At 40.9% G+C, this 22,209-nt stretch overlaps 1 protein-coding gene across 2 annotated transcripts in view; it reads left to right on the top strand.

The window, feature by feature from the left end:
• LOC126267338 (radial spoke head protein 6 homolog A) overlaps window positions 1–22,209 on the top strand; it is a 355,206-nt gene that overhangs the window by 309,840 nt on the left and 23,157 nt on the right. For both annotated transcript variants that reach the window (XM_049972452.1, XM_049972451.1), the window contains exon 9: window positions 2,518–2,720. In XM_049972452.1, the coding sequence (XP_049828409.1) occupies window positions 2,518–2,720 (203 nt within the window). The remainder of the gene's footprint in view (window positions 1–2,517; window positions 2,721–22,209) is intronic.

The raw sequence follows: 22,209 nt of genomic DNA, 5'->3' as shown, positions 1-22,209 counted from the left end.
ACACAAGCAGACATATGTCAAGCAAAGAGTTTGGCCCAAACTCCCATGCTACTTTCCTCGACGTTGATTCCCATCTGTCCAATGGCTAGCTTCACACATCCGTCCACATCAAAGCCACCAACAAGCAACAGTACCTGCATTATGACAGCTGCCACCCATTCCATATCAAACGGTTCCTTCCCTACTGCCTAGGTCTTCATGCCAAACGAATCTGTTCCAGTCCTGAACCCCTGAACCATTACACCAACAACCTGAAAACCGTTTTAGCACCCGCAACTACCCTCCCAACCTGGTATAGAAGCAAATAACGAGAGCCACTTCCTCATCCCTCCAAACCCAGAACCTCCCACAGGAGAATCCCAAAAGTGCCCCACTTGTGACAGGATACTTTCTGGGACTGGATCAGACTCTGAATGTGGCTCTCCAGCAGAGATACGACTTCCTCAAATCCTGCCCTGAAATAAGATCCATCGTTCACGAAATCCTCCCCACACCACCAAGAGTGTCTTTCCGCCGTCCACGTAACCTTCGTAACCTCTTGGTTCATCCCTATGAAATCCCCAAACAACCTTCCCTACCCTCTGGCTCCTACCCTTGTAACCACCCCCGGTATAAAATGTGTCCCATGCACCCTCCCACCACCACCTACTCCAGTCCTGTAACCCGTAAGGTGTCCACGATCAAAGACAGACCCACATGTGACAGCACCCACGTGATTTACCAACTGACCTGCCTACACTGTGAGGCTTTCTATGTGGGAATGACCAGCAACAAACTGTCCATTCACATGAATGGACACAGGCAGACAGTGTTTGTTGGTAATGAGGATCACCCTGTGGCTAAACATGCCTTGCTGCACGGCCCGCACTTCTTGGCACAGTGTTACACTGTCCGGGTTATCTGGATACTTCCCACTGACACCAACCTATTAGAACTCTGGAGATGGGAACTTGCCCTTCAGTATATCCTCTCTTCCTATTACCCACCAGGGTACACTGTCCGGGTTATCTGGATACTTCCCACTGACACCAACCTATTAGAACTCTGGAGATGGGAACTTGCCCTTCAGTATATCCTCTCTTCCCATTACCCACCAGGCCTAAACCTCCACTAATTTCAAGTTGCCGCCGCTCATACATCACCTGTCATTCAATAACATCTTTGCCTCTGTACTTCCGCCTTGACTGACATCTCTACCCAAACTGTTTGGCTTTACATATGTCTGCTTGTGTCTGTTATGTGCGGATGGATATGTGTGTGCGTGCGAGTGTATAGCTGTCCCTTTTTCCCCCCAAGGTAAGTCTTTCCGCTCCCAGGATTGGAATGACTCCTTACCCTCTCCCTTAAAACCCACATCCTTTCGTCTTTCCCTCTCCTTCCCTCTTTCCTGATGAAACAACCGTGGGTTGCGAAAGCTTGAATTTTGTGTGTATGTTTGTGTTTGTTATTGTTTGTATCAATGTACCAATGCTTTTGTTTGGTAAGTTACAGAATCTTTGTGAAACATTCCACATGGGAAAAAATATAACTTCTGCACAATTTCAGTAATGTGTTCCTTATAAATAAGTGTGTGTGTGTGTGTGTGTGTGTGTGGTGTGTGTGTGTGTGTGTGTGTGTGTGTGTAAGTACAATCTAACTTCTGCACCAGTTCAGCACAATAATGTGTTCATTGTAATTAAGTATTTAGTGGTTGTATTACACGTTTATTACCTTATAAATAAATAAAAAACTTTTTTATTTTAAATTCAATGCATTAATATTTGTAAAATGATTCTTTCATATAGCGTTCATTAAAAAATGATGACCATGCCACTTGGGACTTGTGGAATGTACATTAGCTTATTTGTTTGAGTTGTAAATATTTGTCATGTATTGTTGTTTTTCTGACATGTTCTACATCCCGGAAGACATCCTCACTATGGATCAATTGGAATGAGAGTAAATCTAATCTAATCTAATGTAAACTGACAAGTGGAATGTCCACAGAATTGCACACATATGTCCAGATTTGAAGAACATTCAGGAGCTCTATTACACATCAACTTCCGTATTAAATCACCCAAACTTATTTGCAGAGAAAATGTCTGGCATTATTTGTAATCATGAGAAAAATGTAAAATCAACATCCCTGTAGTTTGGTTGCTTTACAGGGTTTAATCAACATTGAGTGATGGGCTATGCATAAATCTGTAATCATCATAGGTTTCATTAATCTATAATTTTTATTTAATTCTCTCAGTTGCAGATCATTTTTAATATAATTACTGGTTTTGGCCTTACATTAGCCATATTCATACTCTACAATAGAAGTAAAAGAATTGTAGAGCCTGAAGAAGGTTGTTGCATAGCTGAAACTGTTAATTCTATTCAAAAAGCTGTGAGATCAAGATAATTAAATGAAAATTATATACATCATTGTCCTCTTCATGTGGTCATTTTATGCCAAGTTCTGTTTTACTCATATATGTTAGCGAGAGATTTTTTATATATTTGTGAAATTATATTAATTACTTTCAGGAAGAAGCAGAGGAAGAAGAAGAAGAGGAAGAAGTAGAACCAGAAGTAGGACCTCCAATGTTCACACCTCTTTCAGAGGATGCAGCACTAGAAACTATGCCTGCTTGGAGTGTTCGTATAGGATCTCAAATTGTTAAAGATACAGCCATTGCCTTTGTTCGTTCAAATTTATGGCCTGGTGCATTTGCTTTTGCAGCAGGCAGGTAAGTTTGTACCTGTTACCTGTATTATTCACGTAGCTAGTGAATCTCTTAGAGATCCATTTTACCACCAAAGTATCCGTGGACTCTGTATAGATCCTGTACAGAAGTAGAGTATGAAATTTTTGTCAGTGTAATTAATTCAGTTTCAGTTAATGCATCATATGAAATTTTAGGAAAGTGCTACAGATAATTAAAAGTACTGAATTTTCCATAATTCATTCATATTAACAGTTTTGTCTTTAGCCTTCATCATTAGCCTTCACAATGTTAATGTACAGATTTTTTCTTATTTGTATTATTGTTATTTGAAACAGAGTATATTATCTTGGTATATTCATTTTCCATGTATAATTTTTGTGATATTTAGATCTGACAATGTGAGACATTCCCTTAGACTTTAGGAAAAGAATTGAAGAAGTAAGTTTGAAACAGAACAGAAATTTCTATGTTGTTGTGTAAGTGGCAGAAAGAACAGCATCAGTAAATGGCATAACAAGTGTTTGCACAATTCTGAATGAGAACACCAACACAGTGACAGAGCTATTATCCTTAGGATGGAATAGAAGCTCACTCTAGCCACTGATGTACAGTATTACATGCCCACATCACAAGCTGATGACAACAAAATAAGGAGAAACTATGAAGAAATACTTGAATAAGAAGACATAAAGACTGTGTAGATGGGGGTAAGCATTTCGACACTTACTAAAAGGTTCTGTCTGAATAATATTTATATTATGTTATACATTTCACACATTACTAGTCATGGTATTTACAATCCAAAATCTGTCAAAACGAAATTAAATTTATTTTTACAATCTGAGTTGCAAATAATACACTAAACATAAAAATAAATAGTTCATATACTTTCACATCTTAACAAAAGGCACAAAAATCTCATTATGTGTGGGGATCTTAATATTAACTTCCTGAAAGAATCAAAACAAAAATACTGATCTTTTGGAACTCCTTTTAACTTTTAATTTAAAGCTTTAAATAGAAGCAGCAACATGAATAACAGCCACATCAGTGTCAACCATTGACCAAATATTTACAAATATGCCATGTAAAAACAATACACAGACTATCAATACAGGCTTTGGGCACCACAACACACAAATAATTTCTGTAGAAATTTCTGTAGAACTAAAAAATCATTGTCAACTCTCGAAACAATCTGTATGAGCTGTTGCTACGAGCTACAGTGGACAAAATATAAAATCCTTTCTGAAGTTTGCAACATTTCAGGCACAAATGAAAAGTTTGATGCTTTCAGTAACATCTTATGCTTATACTTTGAACTATGTCCCCCCCCCCCCCCCAAAAAAAAGAGAAAAGATAATACAGAAAAATAAGAAAAGTAACTGGCTCACTCCAGGCAAACCAATTATCGCTTAAGAAAAAGAGATTTGTATATGAACTATCGAAACAAACAAAAAAATCACCAGATTTTGATGCTTCTTTTAAGAGATATAAGCATAACCTAAAGAAAGTCATTAAAATGTCTAAGAAACTGACAAATGAGTGATCTGAAAAAGTGCCTCAAACAAAATTAAGCCTATATGGGACACAGTAAGAAAAGAAACAAGAAAACAATGTGAAGAGCAACACAGTATTGACTTACTGGAAAACTCAACCAACATATGAGACCCAAAACAAGTTGCTAGTAAATTTAAATCCTACTTCAAAGAAGTGGCAGATGTTTGTAATTCCTCACTGGTTACTGGGATTTTTCATGGAAAGTTAAAAATAGCAAAATTGAGGCCTGTGCTTAAAAAGGGTCAGAGAACAGAGCTAAAAAATTACAGAGCAGTCTCTCTACTGTCTGGCTTTTCTAAAATATTAGAAAAAATATTTTAGAAGATGCTGGTTCATTTTATAGAAGAAAATAACGTGTTCTCACAATCATTTCACAGTTTCCATAAATGTACGTCCACAGAAATGACCATCTTTGATTTTAAAAATTAAGCCTTGCCCTCAGTAGACCAGAAACAACACTTCTCTGTTATATTTTTGGATGTTACCAAAGCTTTTGATGTCATTAAGCATAAACTACTACTCTCAAAATTGGAATATGTATATGTCAGGAGATTGGGACACAAATGAATACAGTCATACCTGAATTACAGACCACAAATAATGGAACTTAAAATATCAAGAAGGAAACAACATACATATGTATCAGTCAGGGAAATAAAATGTTATATATGGTGTGCCCCAAGGTTCCATTCTAGGTCCAATCTCGTTCCTTCTGTTTATAAATGACTTAAGAGTCAGCAATCCCTTCCCATACATGTATAAAATTTGCAGATGACACCAACATTCTGATAAAAGAGAGGACTGTAGATGAACTGGAGAATGAAATCAAAACATGTATGATATTCATAACTGATTGGTATAACAATCCTTTTGCCTTTTAACTACAAAACTGATATAAATTTATGATACGTTCATGAGAAGAGCATAAAGACAGTAATCTGTATATATATATTTGCTTACAGTTATGTGTATGTAAACTTATTTAGTAGAAATTTACTCCTGCTTGTTGCATTAAGAAGTTCAATTATCCAAAGTTTTTAATTAACAAGGTTTTTGTGAAAATTATTCACACTATGAGAATCAACAAATTAAAAATAACATTCTGAACCATAAAGTTCATCCTAATCAATGTTTTTGAATATTTATGCATTGTTATATGTACATTATGAATGCAACTGTATCTAAATATCATAATGGATGTAGAAAAAAATCAATTCCTAGTAGGGGTGCAATGAGAGCAAATGGAAGGTCCCAGAGTTCTTTATTTTAAGTGCAAGAGCATTTGAAGGCTTAAAAGGAAAATTGAATTATCTTATATAACAGTAAATATGCTTTAGTCATGACAATAAAACAACTTCCTGTCAAGAATGTTTAAAAAAAAGTGCACTGTTTCCTACTTGGTGTTTAATGGAGTTTAATTATTCTTGGCTGGGGCACTTAGTGTAACATTCTGTAATGAACTAATGGATATTGTTATTATGTCACAAGTTTATTAATGCGCAATGTTACACCAAACATAGTGGAACTGCATGGACATAGGTGCCTTCTAACAACTCTGGGAGACAAGGTCATTACAGAGCATTGTTAATATATGCAGCATGTGATTGTAACCACATGCAGTAAGATACACTGTATCGGGTGTTGACATACAGGATGGTAGTTATGATTGTTTTAGTGGTCTGTTTTATCATTTTTGTACACAGCTACGCATTGACATTGGACAAGTCAATTTTTGTGAAATGATAAAAGGAGACAACCTGAATTTATGTGATAAATATAAATATTTACAACAAGTAACAACACAAAAAAATTTAAGAGATTTTAAAATGGCTCTAAAAATGTATCTTTTAAATAAATTATACACTCCTGGAAATTGAAATAAGAACACCATGAATTCATTGTCCCAGGAAGGGGAAACTTTATTGACACATTCCTGGGGTCAGATACATCACATGATCACACTGACAGAACCACAGGCACATAGACACAGGCAACAGAGCATGCACAATGTCGGCACTAGTACAGTGTATAGCCACCTTTCGCAGCAATGCAGGCTGCTATTCTCCCATGGAGACGATCGTAGAGATGCTGGATGTAGTCCTGTGGAACGGCTTGCCATGCCATTTCCACCTGACGCCTCAGTTGGACCAGCGTTCGTGCTGGACGTGCAGACCGCGTGAGATGACGCTTCATCCAGTCCCAAACATGCTCAATGGGGGACAGATCCGGAGATCTTGCTGGCCAGGGTAGTTGACTTACACCTTCTAGAGCACGTTGGGTGGCACGGGATACATGCGGACGTGCATTGTCCTGTTGGAACAGCAAGTTCCCTTGCCGGTCTAGGAATGGTAGAACGATGGGTTTGATGACGGTTTGGATGTACCGTGCACTATTCAGTGTCCCCTCGACGATCACCAGAGGTGTACGGCCAGTGTAGGAGATCGCTCCCCACACCATGATGCCGGGTGTTGGCCCTGTGGGCCTCGGTCGTATGCAGTCCTGATTGTGGCGCTCACCTGAACGGCGCCAAACACGCATACGACCATCATTGGCACCAAGGCAGAAGCGACTCTCATCGCTGAAGACGACACGTCTCCATTCATCCCTCCATTCACGCCTGTCGCGACACCACTGGAGGCGGGCTGCACGATGTTGGGGCGTGAGCGGAAGACGGCCTAACGGTGTGCGGGACCGTAGCCCAGCTTCATGGAGACGGTTGCGAATGGTCCTCGCCGATACCCCAGGAGCAACAGTGTCCCTAATTTGCTGGGAAGTGGCGATGCGGTCCCCTACGGCACTGCGTAGGATTCTATGATCTTGGCGTGCATCCGTGCGTCGTTGCGGTCCGGTCCCAGGTCGACGGGCACGTGCACCTTCCGCCGACCACTGGTGACAACATCGATGTACTGTGGAGACCTCACGCCCCACATGTTGAGCAATTTGGCGGTACGTCCACCCGGCCTCCCGCATGCCCACTATACGCCCTCGCTCAAAGTCTGTCAACTGCACATACGGTTCACGTCCACGCTGTCGCGGCATGCTACCAGTGTTAAAGACTGCGATGGAGCTCTGTATGCCACGGCAAACTGGCTGACACTGACGACGGCGGTGCACAAATGCTGCGCAGCTAGCGCCATTCGACGGCCAACACCACGTTCCTGGTGTGTCTGCTGTGCCGTGCGTGTGATCATTGCTTGTACAGCCCTCTCGCAGTGTCCGGAGCAAGTATGGTGGGTCTGACACACCGGTGTCAATGTGTTCCTTTTTCCATTTCCAGGAGTGTATATTGTAGTGTTGATGAATATGTACAGTTCCCTTTGTAATGTATGTATAAAATATGCATAAATATTGAAAAACATTGACTAGGATTAACTTCATTTGGAATTATTGTTCAGTCGTACTTTTAATTTGTTAATTCTCATAATGCATATAATTTTAATGAAAACCTAGTTAATTAAAAAGTATAGATAATTGAGCTTCTTAACATAGCGAACAGGACTAAATTTCTACTAAATAAGTGCACATACACAATACTTTAAGCATATCTATACATATAGATTACCGTCTTCATGCTCTTCTCATGAACTTATATCAATTTTGTAGCTAAAAAGCAAGAAGATTTTTATATTATTGTGTTGACCATAGCTTACAACTTTTTACGGAAACAAATTCACATTAAATCATGAAACTTTTCTTATGAAATAACAAGAAATACTCTTATAAATTAAAGAGTAGAGTAATATTTATAGTAAGATAATTGGCAGATCATACTGATACCACCTGTTAGAAAGACTGACATTCCAGTTTCCCAGTAAAGTGTTTTGATTTATTTGAAATGAATTAAGTTATAAGACACTTAACATTAAAGTTGGTGCCAAGCTGCATTTTCCACTGCAGATTTTGCCTCTGTGATTGTTAGATTCCGATCTTTGTCTTTTTTCTTTTGATGACCCAATTTTTATACACACTTCACTAATTGGTTAAGCCATTAATTAAGAATATTCTATAATTTACCATAATTTTCAATGTGGCACATACATTCTTAAGTGGTGTATGCCCAATGCAGATGCATAAAATGGTTTCATAAACTTTTTTAATTTACTAATTCACAACATGTTTCATTAACCAAATTGTTGTTAATATTTATAGTCCATCCAAAGTAGCAAAATATAACCTAGCCATTTTTCAGATGATTATGTAGTTTACAAGCTTCCAAAATGTTCATATGCCAATCTTTATAAGGCTCACCTTACTGCTCAGTAGACTGAAATAGTCAGTCCAATGCAAGCCATTAAACATAAAATCTGCAACCAGCTAGCACTGACTGAACAGCTATGCAAGATCTTGTGTTAAAGTTGAGTTTTGAGTTCACAGTAATGTTTACTTCCATGCAGAAAAGTTGCAGCTCACTATTAACATGTTGTCACTCATAGAGCTATTTGTGAAGTTCGTATTTGACATTTCTATTGGAATCATTTGATTATGTATATGTTGTTGTTGTTGTTGTTGTTGTTGTGGTCTTCAGTCCTGAGACTGGTCTGATGCAGCTCTCCATGCTACTCTAGCCTGTGCAAGCTTCTTCATCTCCCAGTACCTACTGCATCCTACATCCTTCTGAATCTGTTTATTGTATTCATCTCTTGGTCTCCCTCTACGATTTTTACCCTCCACGCTGCCCTCCAATACTAAATTGGTGATCCCTCGATGTCTCAGAACATGTCCTACCAACCTATCCCTTCTTTTAGTCAAGTTGTGCCACAAGCTCCTCTTCTCCCCAATTCTACTCAATACCTCCTCATTAGTTATGTGATCAACCCATCTAATCTTCAGCATTCTTCTGTAGCACCACATTTCGAAAGCTTCTATTCTCTTCTTGTCTAAGCTATTTATCGTCCATGTTTCACTTCCATACATGGCTACACTCCATACAAATACTTTCAGAAATGACTTCCTGACACTTAAATCAATAATCGATGTTAACAAATTTCTCTTATTAAGAAACGCTTTCCTTGCCATTGCCAGTCTACATTTTATATCCTCTCTACTCTTTTTTCTCCAAAGGCCTCTTTAATTTTCCTGTAGGCAGTATCTATCTTACCCCTAGTGAGAAATGCCTCTACATCCTTAAATTTGTCCTCTAGCCATCCCTGCTTAGCAATTTTGCACTTCCTCTCGATCTCATTTTTGAGACGTTTGTATTCCTTTTTGCCTGCTTCATTTACTGCATTTTTGTATTTTCTCCTTTCATCAATTAAATTCAGTATTTCTTCTATTACCCAAGGGTTTCTACGAGCCCTCGTCTTTTTACCTATTTGATCCTCTGCTGCCTTCACTATTTCATCCCTCAAAGCTACCCATTCTTCTTCTACTGTATTTCTTTCCCCCATTCCTGTCACTTGTTCCCTTACGCTCTCCCTGAAACTCTGTACAATCTCTGATTCTTTCTGTTTATCCAGGTCCCATCTCCTTAAATTCCCACCTTTTTGCAGTTTCTTCAGTTTTAATCTACAGTTCATAACCAATAGATTGTGGTCAGAGTCCACATCTGCCCCTGGAAATGTCTTACAATTTAAAACCTGGTTCCTAAATCTCTGTCTTAGCATTATATAATCTATCTGACACCTTTTAGTATCTCCAGGATCCTTCCATGTATACAACCTTCTTTTATGATTCTTAAACCAAGTATTAGCTATGATTAAGTTATGCTCTGCACAAAATTCTACCAGGCGGCTTTCTCTTTCATTTCTTAGCCCCAATCCATATTCACCTACTATGTTTCCTTCTCTCCCTTTTGCTACTGATGAATTCCAGTCACCCATGACTATTAAATTTTCATCTCCCTTCACTATCTGAATAATTTCTTTTATCTCATCATACATTCCATCAAGTTTTTCGTCATCTGCAGAGCTAGTTGGCATATAAACTTGTACTACAGTAGTAGGCATGGGCTTTGTGTCTATCTTGGCCACAATAATGCGTTCACTATGCTGTTTGTAGTAGCTTACCCGTAGACCTATTTTTTTATTCGTTATGAAACCCACTCCTGCATTACCCCTATTTGATTTTGTATTTATGACCCTGTATTCATCTGACCAAAAGTCTTGTTTCTCCTGCCACCGAACTTCACTAATTCCCACCATATCTAATTTTAACCTATCCATTTCCCTTTTTAAATTTTCTAACCTACCTGCCCGATTAAGGGATCTGACATTCAACGCTCCGATCTGTTGAACGCCAGTTTTCTTTCTCCTCATAACAACGTCCTCTTGAGTAGTCCCCGCCCGGAGATCCGAATGGGGGACTATTTTACCTCCGGGATATTTTACCCAAGAGGGCGTCATCATCATTTAACCATACAGTAAAGCTGAATGCCTTCGGGTAAAAACTACGGCTGTAGTTTCCTCTTGCTTTCAGCCGTTCCCGGTACCAGCACAGCAAGGCCGTTTTGGTTAGTGTTACAAGGCCAGATCAGTCAATCATCCAGACTGTTGCCCCTGCAACTACTGAAAAGGCTGCTGCCCCTCTTCAGGAACCACACATTTGTCTGGCCTCTCAACAGATAGCCCTCCATTGTGGTTGCACCTACGGTGCGGCTATCTGTATCGTTGAGGCATGCAAGCCTCCCCACCAACGGCAAGGTCCATGGTTCATGGGGGGGATTATGTATATATGATGAGCATATATACATGGATTACCTTATGTACTTTTATTGGGTAGTGACTGTGTTAATTCTTTTGGATTGATGGATGTTGTTTACCTGAGAACTGATATTGTGTTGTATGCACTAGATGTTAATCATCTTGGTAAAATTCAAAAACTCAAGTGTGCCCACTGTTTACATAAGTTACAGCCACTGTGATCTGCTAATATTGCATTTAAAAAGTACTATGTCTTCAATTGGTGATTATGCTGTTCATGCTATGTCTGTATATACTGAAGAGGACAGGCATAGGTACCTGCTTGGATAAAAATGTGATGTGGAACTTGATCTGGTCATCGCAGTGTTTTTGATTGTAATAAATGTGGGAAAAAGGCATCTTGCTTAGGGGTATGTGTAGTGTGAACCATTTTCACAATTACTAGAAATAAATTTACAGATATTCTATAAGATGTTTATTATTGAGACTGTGAGAGTTTAATGGATAATGCAAGTAGGTGAGTCACACACTGAAGTTTTTAGTAAAAAGGTGATTTGAATGTCATAGCAAAAGAGAGGACTGTAGAAAGAATTACTGTTTAATAGGGGTTGAGGAGAAGAATTAAGAGGAGAGTCTTTTATAGTACTGCACTAAGTTTCTTCTGGTTGTAGCAGCAAACCATGCAAGATGAATGTATACTTGGGAAAGAGTAGGACATGCACAACAGTATCAGCTTGAGCACACCATCATTAGACAAATAGATACAAACCAATTCTAGATGCAAATCACTCCAAGAAGTGGGCATAGGCACATATTGTAGCTTAGTAATGATGAACAGTAGACTGAAATACAAGAAGATGTAAGAAAGTAGTATACAGTGAAGTGAATTGAAAGCTTAGAACAGATGAAATTGAAGTGAGAACTCTGTGAGTCTTCAGCCAGTTGGCAAAGTTAGAGGCATTTAGTGTAGCCCTCTTCCCCACTGCAATCAGTGGTATCATGACTGCAGTAGTGCCCATGGTCTCACCATTGCAATATGCAGAAAACCATTGTCTGTATATAGTTCTACATCATTGCACTCCGTGAGGTACTGAATTCAGGGGGCCCTACAGAAAGTAGAAGTCATGAATGTTGATTTTCTGCAACAAAAACTTGTGTCACACACTTTTGTTGACTCATGAGTGTGCATCCATAACAGAACTTTATGTCAGTAACTAGTTACTAGCAGTCATTGAAAATTTCAGATTTTTGGGGCTTTTATTTTACAGTACATCAGCATTATTACCATTTATGCCATCAAAGGCATCTTGAATGATGAAACTTAATCCTTCAAAGTTGTCAGTAGAATCTCATAGGGTGCAATCCACACAGTCGTTCTGCAATTCTACAAATCTTTCATCTTATCCTACCTGAACTATGGATGTGTTGACTGTGGGTCATCACCACAATCAGTACTTGGATGAACATCTTCCATGTGTAAGGAAAATACAGACAGATGCCCGTTCCATTCAGTTCTCCAAAACCACTTCAATTGAAATGCATCTACACAGACAGATTGAAAGTCAATAACTCTGTCGGTTGTGCTTTTCTGCACACAAGGAAGTATGAGAAGCATTCTGTGCTGAGCACATGCAGTGTATGTACTGCAAAATTTATGGTCCTATCACAGGCACTGCAAAACATAACTCTTACAGCAGAGAACTTCCTGGTTTTTAGTGGCTCCATCGGCTGCATACAAGGAATATCTCAGTATCACCACTAGAAACATTTCAGTCACTAACATCTGAGAACTATCAGTTGACATCCACAGCCTCAGAACCAGTTAACATTCATCTGGACAGGGAGTAATGCGGGCATTTCAGGAAATTAGTCCCTTACAATTTAGACAATGAAGATACCACAGGACACAAATTTGAACCTGAAGCCCTACAGTGTCAAATTCTAAAACTTGAAGTATGGAATGGTTGGATACCACAGTCCTCAGCAATCTGAGGGCAATCAAGGGGACCACCAAGGCAAGGCTTACTTCTCTACAAACTGTTCAGAGACCTGCCATCAGACTGTGCTGACTACATATTGATCGTAACAGACTTTTACATTAAGAGGACTGCCCCCACTGTGGTCGTGGTATTCATCTGGTAACAGCCAGTACTCTCTCTGCATGTCCTACTGAATGATCTGAGATGACCCATCAATCTGCCTATCTCATACACCCAATGCTTGTGGTCAGTCGGATAGCTGTTAGCAAAGTCTCAAATTTCCTGATGGAAAGCTGACTTTATAACAGAATTTAATGCACCTCAATGGTGTACACGAGGGGAGTACATCGTACAACATTTGCCAAAAGTGGGATTCGCCCCTCATTATTGTCAGGAAACCCTCGGGAAAATTCTATCAATGCAAGAAGGAGCCCCATCAGTCTTACCGGGAGTGGGCCGCGACCCTGGACGGTCTTAGTTGCAAGTGTCATTTTGCCACGGAGCAGTCGCAAGAGTCGTATGCCCATGATATGGTGCATGACGTCATTATTCGTTCGGCCCCTGATAGGGAGGTCCGGCAATGGGCCCTGCAGTTAGAACACTCTTCCCTTGAGGAAGTCCTGTCCATTGCTCAATTGTATGAAGTCTCTCATGCCGCATGTGAACAGTTGGAAGTGTGGTGTGACAACGCGGCGGTTGAGGGCGCCACTGCCGCGTCCACTGCGTCCAGGGTGGACGACGTGTGAGCGGTACAATCCGGCCATTACAGCCGCTCCCGCACGGCGCGTACACAGAGTTCCGGCTGCCGGCCCCTGTTGCCGTCCTGTGCGTCTTGCTATATACATCATGATCGGTCAGAGTGCCCGCAGCATTGACCCGTTTGTCGCAAATGTAGTAAACAAGGACACATTGCTAAAGTTTGCCGCTCGGCCTCAAAAGAATCAAAAGAAGCAGTTACAGAGGACATGGACGTTGACATTCAGGAAGTTTCATCAGGCCAGGCTCCCGATGCATTGGCACACAAACTCTTTATTGAGGTGTCGGTTCGGTAACACCGACTACAACTGGAGGTAGATACGGGTGCGGCAGTTTCTTTGTTCAATGCGCAAACTTACTCCGACCTTGGGTCGCCCCCATTGGCGCCAGTTTACTGGCATCTACGCGGTTATGGTAAACAGTTCATTCCCCTACTGGGTCAATTCACTACCGATGTGACTTACAAATCAGTCACTCGGTCTATTACTTTTATTGTTGTCAGTGATGCGAGCTCCTCTAACCTTTTTGGCTTGGATGCCTTTCAAGCTTTTGGTTTTTCTATCACTGCACCATACAGTTGGTCTCCGAAGATGTTCCCTATCAATCATTAGAGTTTTTGATCTCTGACTTTCTGGATATCTTTGAGGAGGGCCTGAGGCTTGTTTCAGACTCTGAAGCTCACTTAACGTTGAAGGCATTGGCTCACCCGCGTTTTCTACGTGCGAGGCAGATTCCCTTGGCTCTCCGCCCTCAGGTAAAAGAAGAGCTAGGCCAGCTGACAGTCCTTGGGGTCGTTCTTCCCATTTCTTCTAGTGAGTGGGATTCGCCCCTCATTATTGTCAGGAAACCCTTGGGAAAATTACGTCTTTGTGTTGATGTCAAGGCCACCATTAATTCCCAATCGGTGGTGGACACCTATCCTTTGCCTCGTGCTGATGAATTGTTCTTCACCATGGCAGGAGCCCAATATTTTTCCAAAATCGATCTTTCGGAAGCTTACCATCAGATACCTCTTGATGAGGACTCCAAATGGCTGGCAGTTGTCAACACCCCATTTGGCCTTTACCAATAACAGCGGTTGGCCTTCAGAATATCCAGTGCCTCGGCGATATTCCAGCTTTATCTTGAGCACATCACGTCGACAATCCCTCATTGTATTAATTACCTGGATGACATAACTGTCACGGGCCACAGCACGAAGGAACACTTGCACAACCTTCGCACCCTCTTTCTCAAATTGAGGTCCATGGGCTTGCGTTGCAACCTGTGTAAGTCAAACTTCTTCCAACCGTCCATTGAGTATCTGGGCTACACAATCTCTCGGCACAGTGTCCAGCCGCTAGAAAGTTTGGTCCAAGGTATCGTTGACCTTCTGTGGTCCGCTTTGCTGAAGGAATTACAAGCTTTTTTAGGCAATATTGCCTATTATCACCAGTTCATTCCCAGGGCTTCCACCATTGTCCGCCCCCTGTACTGCCTTCTGCGCAAGGGTGTTCCTTTTGATTGGTCACCTGCATGCGAGTGAGCATTCACCTCATTGAAGGGCCTCCTCACGTCAGTGCCTTGTTTGGCTACTTTTGACCCCCATAAGCCATTGGTCCTGGCTACAGATGCTTTGCAGTATGGGGTGGGGGCGGTCCTGGTCCATCACAATGCGGATGGTTCCGAGCAGCCACTGGCGTTTGCGTCTAAAACTCTTAGTCCCTGACGATCACTTCTGCTACCGTTCCAGTGAACTGTTACGACTAATGTTTTCTTCAAACCACAGGGTACAGTCTTCTGTTTGAGATATTTTCTGTACATTATCATTAAAGTAAGAGCTAACTGAGGAGCCAGTTGTATATAAGGTTTGATGGGGATTCCATCGGACTTTAGAGCCATGTTAAATTTTGGCTGTTTCAACTGTTCCTGAACACAGTTCACACTAATAGCTACATCACTCGCCTTTCGTCTTGTGAGAGAATCAACATGAGGCATTTCTTCTCTATCCTTCTTTGTAAAGGAGCATTTTAAGACGGAGCTCCATATTTCATTTTTACTTTGCTGTCCCATATTACACATCAGCGTGTGCACACTAACTTTGTGCAGCTGATAGCCTTTTGCATGTAATGAGATTTTATTTGAGTTGAGTAATTTTTCTACTCCAGTGATTCAGGTAGTTTACAGAGGTCATAGCAGGTACCGCAAAACATGACTAATGGGCAAACTGACAGCCTACTGACAAAACATCCATTTTTTGCTAACGACTTTTTATGGTAGTATCCACATACTGGAAGTGTCTTCGTTAAAGCGGCATGGTCAAGTTCGCCTTGTTACCGTTCGCGCTGCTCCACCCCCCACCCCTCACCGTCGGAGGTTTGAGCTCAGCCCCGGGTATGGCTGTGTGTTGTCGTTAGCGTAAGTTAGATTAAGTCATTGATGTTTATTCCTGGTTTCTCCTCAACCACTTCAGAAGTTGCAATCCAGGCACTAGCAAAAATCCAGGTGGAAAAAGAGGCTTTGGCCATTGTCTATGCTGTTACCAAGTTTCACCCTTTCTTGTATGGCACCAAGTTTCAGTTAATCACTGACCATAAGCTGTTAATACCGTTATTTGGCCCCGCCTCTCAGATTCCCACAGACTACAGCGCTGGGCCTTGTTTCTCTCTGAGTACCATTATGACATTCATTTTCACCCTACCGGGGAGCATGACAATGCAGATGCTCTTTCCCGTCTTCCGATGGGCCCAGATCCTAAGTTTGATCAAGAGGAGATTATGTGTTTTCATTTGGATGTGGCATCCCACCAAGCGGTTGATGGCTTCCCGAGCACTAGTTCTAGAGTCGCCAGGGAAACAGCAGCTGACCCTGTTCTTCGGCAAGTAGTTTGCCTCATTCAGCAGGGATGGTCATCCCGACCTCCAGGCCGGGCCTCGGACCCTCTTCGTAATTATTTTGTTCTATGAGACCACCTCTTCATCTTGGAAGGAGTTCTTTTTCTGGCTACCGATGATACAGCTCCTCGCGTGGTTGTTCCTGCAAGTTTGCGAAGGATCAACTCAGGCATGGGAACGTGTTCACATCGATTTTGCGGGCCCGTTTCTCAATGGCTTTTGGCTCATTGTCATTGATGCTTATTCCTGGTTTCTCCTCAACCACTTCAGAAGTTGCAATCCAGGCACTAGCAAAAATCTTTTCTGTGGGCGGTCTGCCAGTCACCCTGGTCTCGGACAATGGACCTCAGTTTATTTTGCAGACCTTCCAGTATTCGGCATGTTTGCTATCCCCCCTTTCATCCACAATCAAATGGTGCACACATTTAAGACGCAGATGAAAAAATATGTGCACGAATTTTCTGCGGAGGAGGCGTTGCTGATGGCATACCGGACCAACCAATGGGACAACGCAGCCCTGCAGAGCTCCTCCACGGGCGACAACGTAGGACTCTGCTGCACCTCCAACGGCCTGGTCCTCATCAGTCTTCGCAATACAGAGTACCTGGCTTTCCACCAGGAGTGTCGATCTGGGCACGTGGGTTTGGTCGCAATCCACATTGGATACCGGCAGTGGTCCTGTGCCGAAATGGCCACTGGCTCTACACCTTGCAGATGGGGGACCGGGAGGTACATCGTCACCAAAATCAGTTACGTCCACGTTTGGGCACCCACCCTCCGACCCCTCGTGCACTGGCTTCCCCATTGCCGGGAAGCCGGCGCCTGTGTTGGTTTCACCAGGGACGCTACCACCCCTCCTTCCCCCTGTGATTCTGCTGCACTGCGATGGCTCTCAGCTTTGGCAGCCTCCAGTAGCTCCAGCATCAGCATCACCATCATGAGCAATGCCCCAGCGAGAGCTGGCCCCCCTCGCAGGCCCGGTTTCTCAGGAGGCTGGTTCACCTGTGGTCATCCCTTCCCCTTCATCCCCACCACTGGGTCTTGCCCTTCCTGGGGTGGACTAGGATCCAGAATTCAATGGCCTGTCTCCCGTTCTGTCCCAGGCTCCGGTGGTGATACAACGGGGTCCTCTTTGTGTGGGTCACTTCCAGCCGTATTCGAAGGTTCCGGCTCGAGGGTTGGCAGATCCCCTCGACTCCAGCCTTCCAATGGACGTGGAGGTCATCACTCCTGCGCGACCTCTATCTTCCAATGCAGTGGATCACAGTGGCTTCACCCCCTGAAGGAGGAGGAGTGCAGTAGCCACCAGAAAGCTCGTGGGTGGCGCACATCAACACGGCGTGTCACAGATGGTAGTTGCTGCAAGTCAAGTCCCATCCACCGAAGAGCACGCGAGAATGCGGCTGTGACCTCTGCCAGCGGAACAACAACAACAACAACAACTCAAGCAGCACGGGCAGTGCCTGTTCTGTTCACATCAGGCATGCCTATGAGACAGTTCCCGGTCTACTGTGACGTGCAACGGAAAACGTGAACTGTGTTACTACGCAATTGGATTCTCGTGTGCCCCCTGGTGGACAGGACTCTACTTGCAGCAACTACCATTCGTGACGCACCTTGCTGATGTGCGCCTAGCGTGATCTTTCTGGTGGCTACTGCATCACACAAATCTCAATATCGATGATGAGTTCACAGATCCTGAGGCTGACAGTTCGCATTTTCTCATTTGTCATCATTTTACATAGACTTCTCATGAAATGAGGGACTGATACCCAAGTTGTTTAGTTCCTGGAAAACCATAATCTTCATCATATAACTGTCCACACTCCAATCAGTGGAATGTTAGCCTTGTTCTTCATTCTCCTAATAAATGTACAAGACAGTCTTCTTTCACTGGTCTGACCAGAGGTGGATACCAAGCTAAAACAAAGTCAGTGCACAGATAAATTACTGAGATTCTCTGTTTGTCGTGTCTTACACTAAGAAGTAACTCTGACTGTGTTGACTACTAAAAAAATTAATGATACAGATATTACTGTCAGTGGAGTCAAAAACAGCTAAAATTGCAAAAATCAAACAAGTTTCCAGGACTCAGTGGAATCTCTGTCACATTATGTACAGACTTTGCAGTTTAGTGAGCCCCCATTTTAATCATAATGTACTGTGGGACACTTAAACTAAAAACTGTGCCCAGCAACTGGAAGAAAACACAGGTCACATCTGTCTACAATAGTTTCCTGTTGAGCATCTAGAGCAGTAAAAACCTAACCATACAGTTCACAGTTCTTGCAGAATAATACAGTGTGTGTGACACTATGTCTCAAATAAATTGATCAGACATTATCATTAATTGTTCTAACACACTGTCTTGGGACAAAAAATTGGTTCTTTATATATCATCACAATGATAGGCACTAAAACTATATACTGTTCGATGTTTAAGTTGCAGAAATTACAATTAAAACATAACTCATTCAATTAACTGAAACATCAAAAAATTTCAGCTTTTTTACAGTTTCTTCTATCACAAAAGTAATAGTCCAAATTATTTGTTTAAATAATGAACTTAACAGATATAGTTATACAAACAATACGTTTGACAAATCTGGTAATTATTTCAGAATTAATTAAGGGCTGGCTTTGCTGAAATGTTTTTGAATAGAGCCAAATAAATACTTTAAGAATCCTAGTAGTTCTTCTTCTAAATGCCTATAATTATTACACAATTTATATTTGTTTATGAGTCAACAATAGGATCTAAGTCACAAAAGAATTACTGATTTCACCCCATAACAAAAGACATTGACTAGGAATGGTCAAAATAAATAAGGAAATTACACACAAAACTAAGCACAAAATTGGACCTGGTGCTATATTTCTTAAGACTGAGAGCCAACTTTTCTTGTTTTGCAGAAATGCAGATTATACTCATGCATGTTAATGATAATTAGGCAAAAATGAAAATAAAATGAATTTAAGGAGGCAGATGGCAAAACAAGAGAGCGAATAAAGAATCCCAGCTTGCTTTGTAACACCCTGACACATGAATGTCTTCACTTTCGATTGTTTTACACTGACCCACATCAGTTAGCCCTAATGCTAGTAAGCTGTTCCCTTCCATTGCATGTAATGTGCACATTTATAGTAGCATAATCCTTTCCATTCCTGTGTTCATTGTCGCACTGCATACATCTCAGAAGTCACGTGTACATATGGTCAATTACGCCCATAGTACCTGAAAAATTACTTTTTTCTAGCCACTCGTTTTTGCTACAATAACATCATGTGGTGGCAATGGAAATTTGATCAAGTCAGCTTTTTCCATGATCTTCTTACAAACTCTACTCACTGTTTTATTCTCTGTAGTTTGATGAACACCCATTTCTGCTGCTATGGTGGTCTGAAATCCTAGATCAGCTACATACTGAAGGAAAATATTCATCTTCAGTTCTGACAATAGTATTCCATCTCTTCTTTCTCCTGTACCTGGCAGAAAAAAATTCACAGTCTGATTAACATTTTCTTCACTGAAACAATAAAGAGTTGTATAATGTTCTCCTAGTGGGCACTGATGTGGCCTGTAGCATTTTTCATGGTGTACGCATGCTTCTAGTTGAGCTATATCTGCATTCTGGAAACATGAGTCTACTGTTGACCAGCCTTCCCATTTTTGAGGCTATTGCTTGCAAAATGAAGTCAGAGCTTCTCTTTTTCAAACAGTTTATCTGATTCTAAAGCCAGAGCTCAAAGTAAAGGAAAAGCTTTTTCTCCATTTTGTCCCCACAAGCTAAAGCTCTTGCTTCATATTTTATTCAGAAATTAAAAAGCTCAAGTTTCGAAATTTGAAGGAAAAGTGTTTCCCAGTGTATTTGTACAGCCCCATTGATATAGGGAGAAATGTATATGCAGTATTTCTTGATTTCCAAAGCGGATTTCACTCAGTATGCTTATTATCAGAAGTATGATTGTGTGACATTTAAACAAAATTTGTAATGGATTGAGAATTTCTTCACATGGAGAGTGCAGCATGCTCTCTTGGGTGAAAAATCATCAACAAATGTAGAAGTTTTGTCATACGTATCCCAAAGAAGTGTGGTTGGACCTTTTTCGTTCATCCACATGTATAAGAGGCATGGTCCTGACTGGCTGACTGACTTATCACCACCTGGTCCGCACAGCTAACAGTGGAAACTAGGTATTTGGAGAAGGTGTTTGTCTTACGCTGTAGATGTTGTTTAAGAGAGGATTTTTTGAAATTCCACCCCTAAGGGGGAGCAATATGGTTTGAAAGGTTTTTTGAAAAATGTCACTTTTAAGTCAATATTGGAGCTAGACATATGAAAATTGATGTTTGGTTTCTTAGTCAGAAGTGAAGAAATACGTCTTTCAGGATTTTTGGAAATTTGACCTCTATAGTGGTGAAATAGTGGGTGAGCAATTTTTTCGAAAATAAATCACTGTTGAAGAAACGCTATGGTATTGCTGAAGCTAAATCTGTGAAAATTGGTGTTTGTCTTCTTGTTTGGAAATAAAATATGTGTTTCATTGTTTTTGGAAATTCAACACCTAAGGGGCTGAAAAGTTTTATGAAAATATTTCATTGTGAAAGCATTTTCACAGCTAAATCTTTGACAATTGGTGTTTGGCTTCTTGGCTGGAAATGAAAAAATGTGTGTTCCTCTTGTTTTAGAAATTCAACTCCTGAAGGGGGGAGGGGGGGGGGGGAGAAAGGGCCAGAGTGGTTGACTGACTCCTCATCCTCATTGTAGCCCAAACCACTAGTGACAGAAACTTGAAATTTGGAAGTGGTTTGGTTATTATACTGTAGGCATTGTTTAGGAAGGGATTGTTTGAAATTTCACTCCTACAGAGGTGAAATAGAGGATGGAAAGCTCTTATATATCACCACTAACGCAATTTTGAAGCTAGAGCTACACAAACTGGGTTTTGGTTCCTTAGTCAGAAATAAAAAGAAAATACATGTTTTACAATTTTTGGAAATTCAACCACTTAAGGTGTAAAATAGTGAGTGAAAGTATTTTTGAAAATAAATCATTGTTAAAGAATTACTAGAGCATTTTTAAAGCTACATATATGAAAACTGGTATTTGTCTTCTCAGTCATAAATACAAAAATACGTCTGTGTTACTGGAAATTCATCCCTCTAAGGGAGTAAAATAGGGGATGAAAAGTTTTATTTCATTATGATAGCATTCTCTGAGCTAAATCAATGAAAGCTAGAAATAAAATACTGTTTGTTTCACTCTTTTTGAAAATTCAACCCCAAACAGGGTGAAATGGGGATGAAAAATTGTTAAGAAATATTCCATTATTTTAAAAAAGTAATAAAGTAAGTCTATAAAATGGTTATTTCACTTATCAGTTAGATATAAAGAAATATTTATTAGGGGATGAAAGTTTTTATGGCAATCTCCCTAGATGAAAGCAAAAGGCATGATTAAAAAAAAACTCGGACTTCAGCTACCGGAACTGCTTGGTGGTCAGAATTACCTATGGAAAGTACCATGCTTCTATGGCATTAATTAATGTGAAAAGTTTAGAAGATGTAGCTATTTGTGAACAACATAAAAATTCGATTACGGAAAAATGAAAAACACCTTTGCAGTCCATACAGTCCACACAAATGAAGTAGTGGGTACTAAGCTAGTATTGTATGTTAATGATTTGGCAGACAATGTTAATA

The sequence above is a fragment of the Schistocerca gregaria genome, chromosome 4 (genome assembly GCF_023897955.1).
Source record: "Schistocerca gregaria isolate iqSchGreg1 chromosome 4, iqSchGreg1.2, whole genome shotgun sequence".
NCBI classification, from domain to species: domain Eukaryota; kingdom Metazoa; phylum Arthropoda; class Insecta; order Orthoptera; family Acrididae; genus Schistocerca; species Schistocerca gregaria.
The sequence above is the reverse complement of the archived record's forward strand: the minus strand, read 5'-3'. Positions and strand labels throughout refer to the sequence as shown.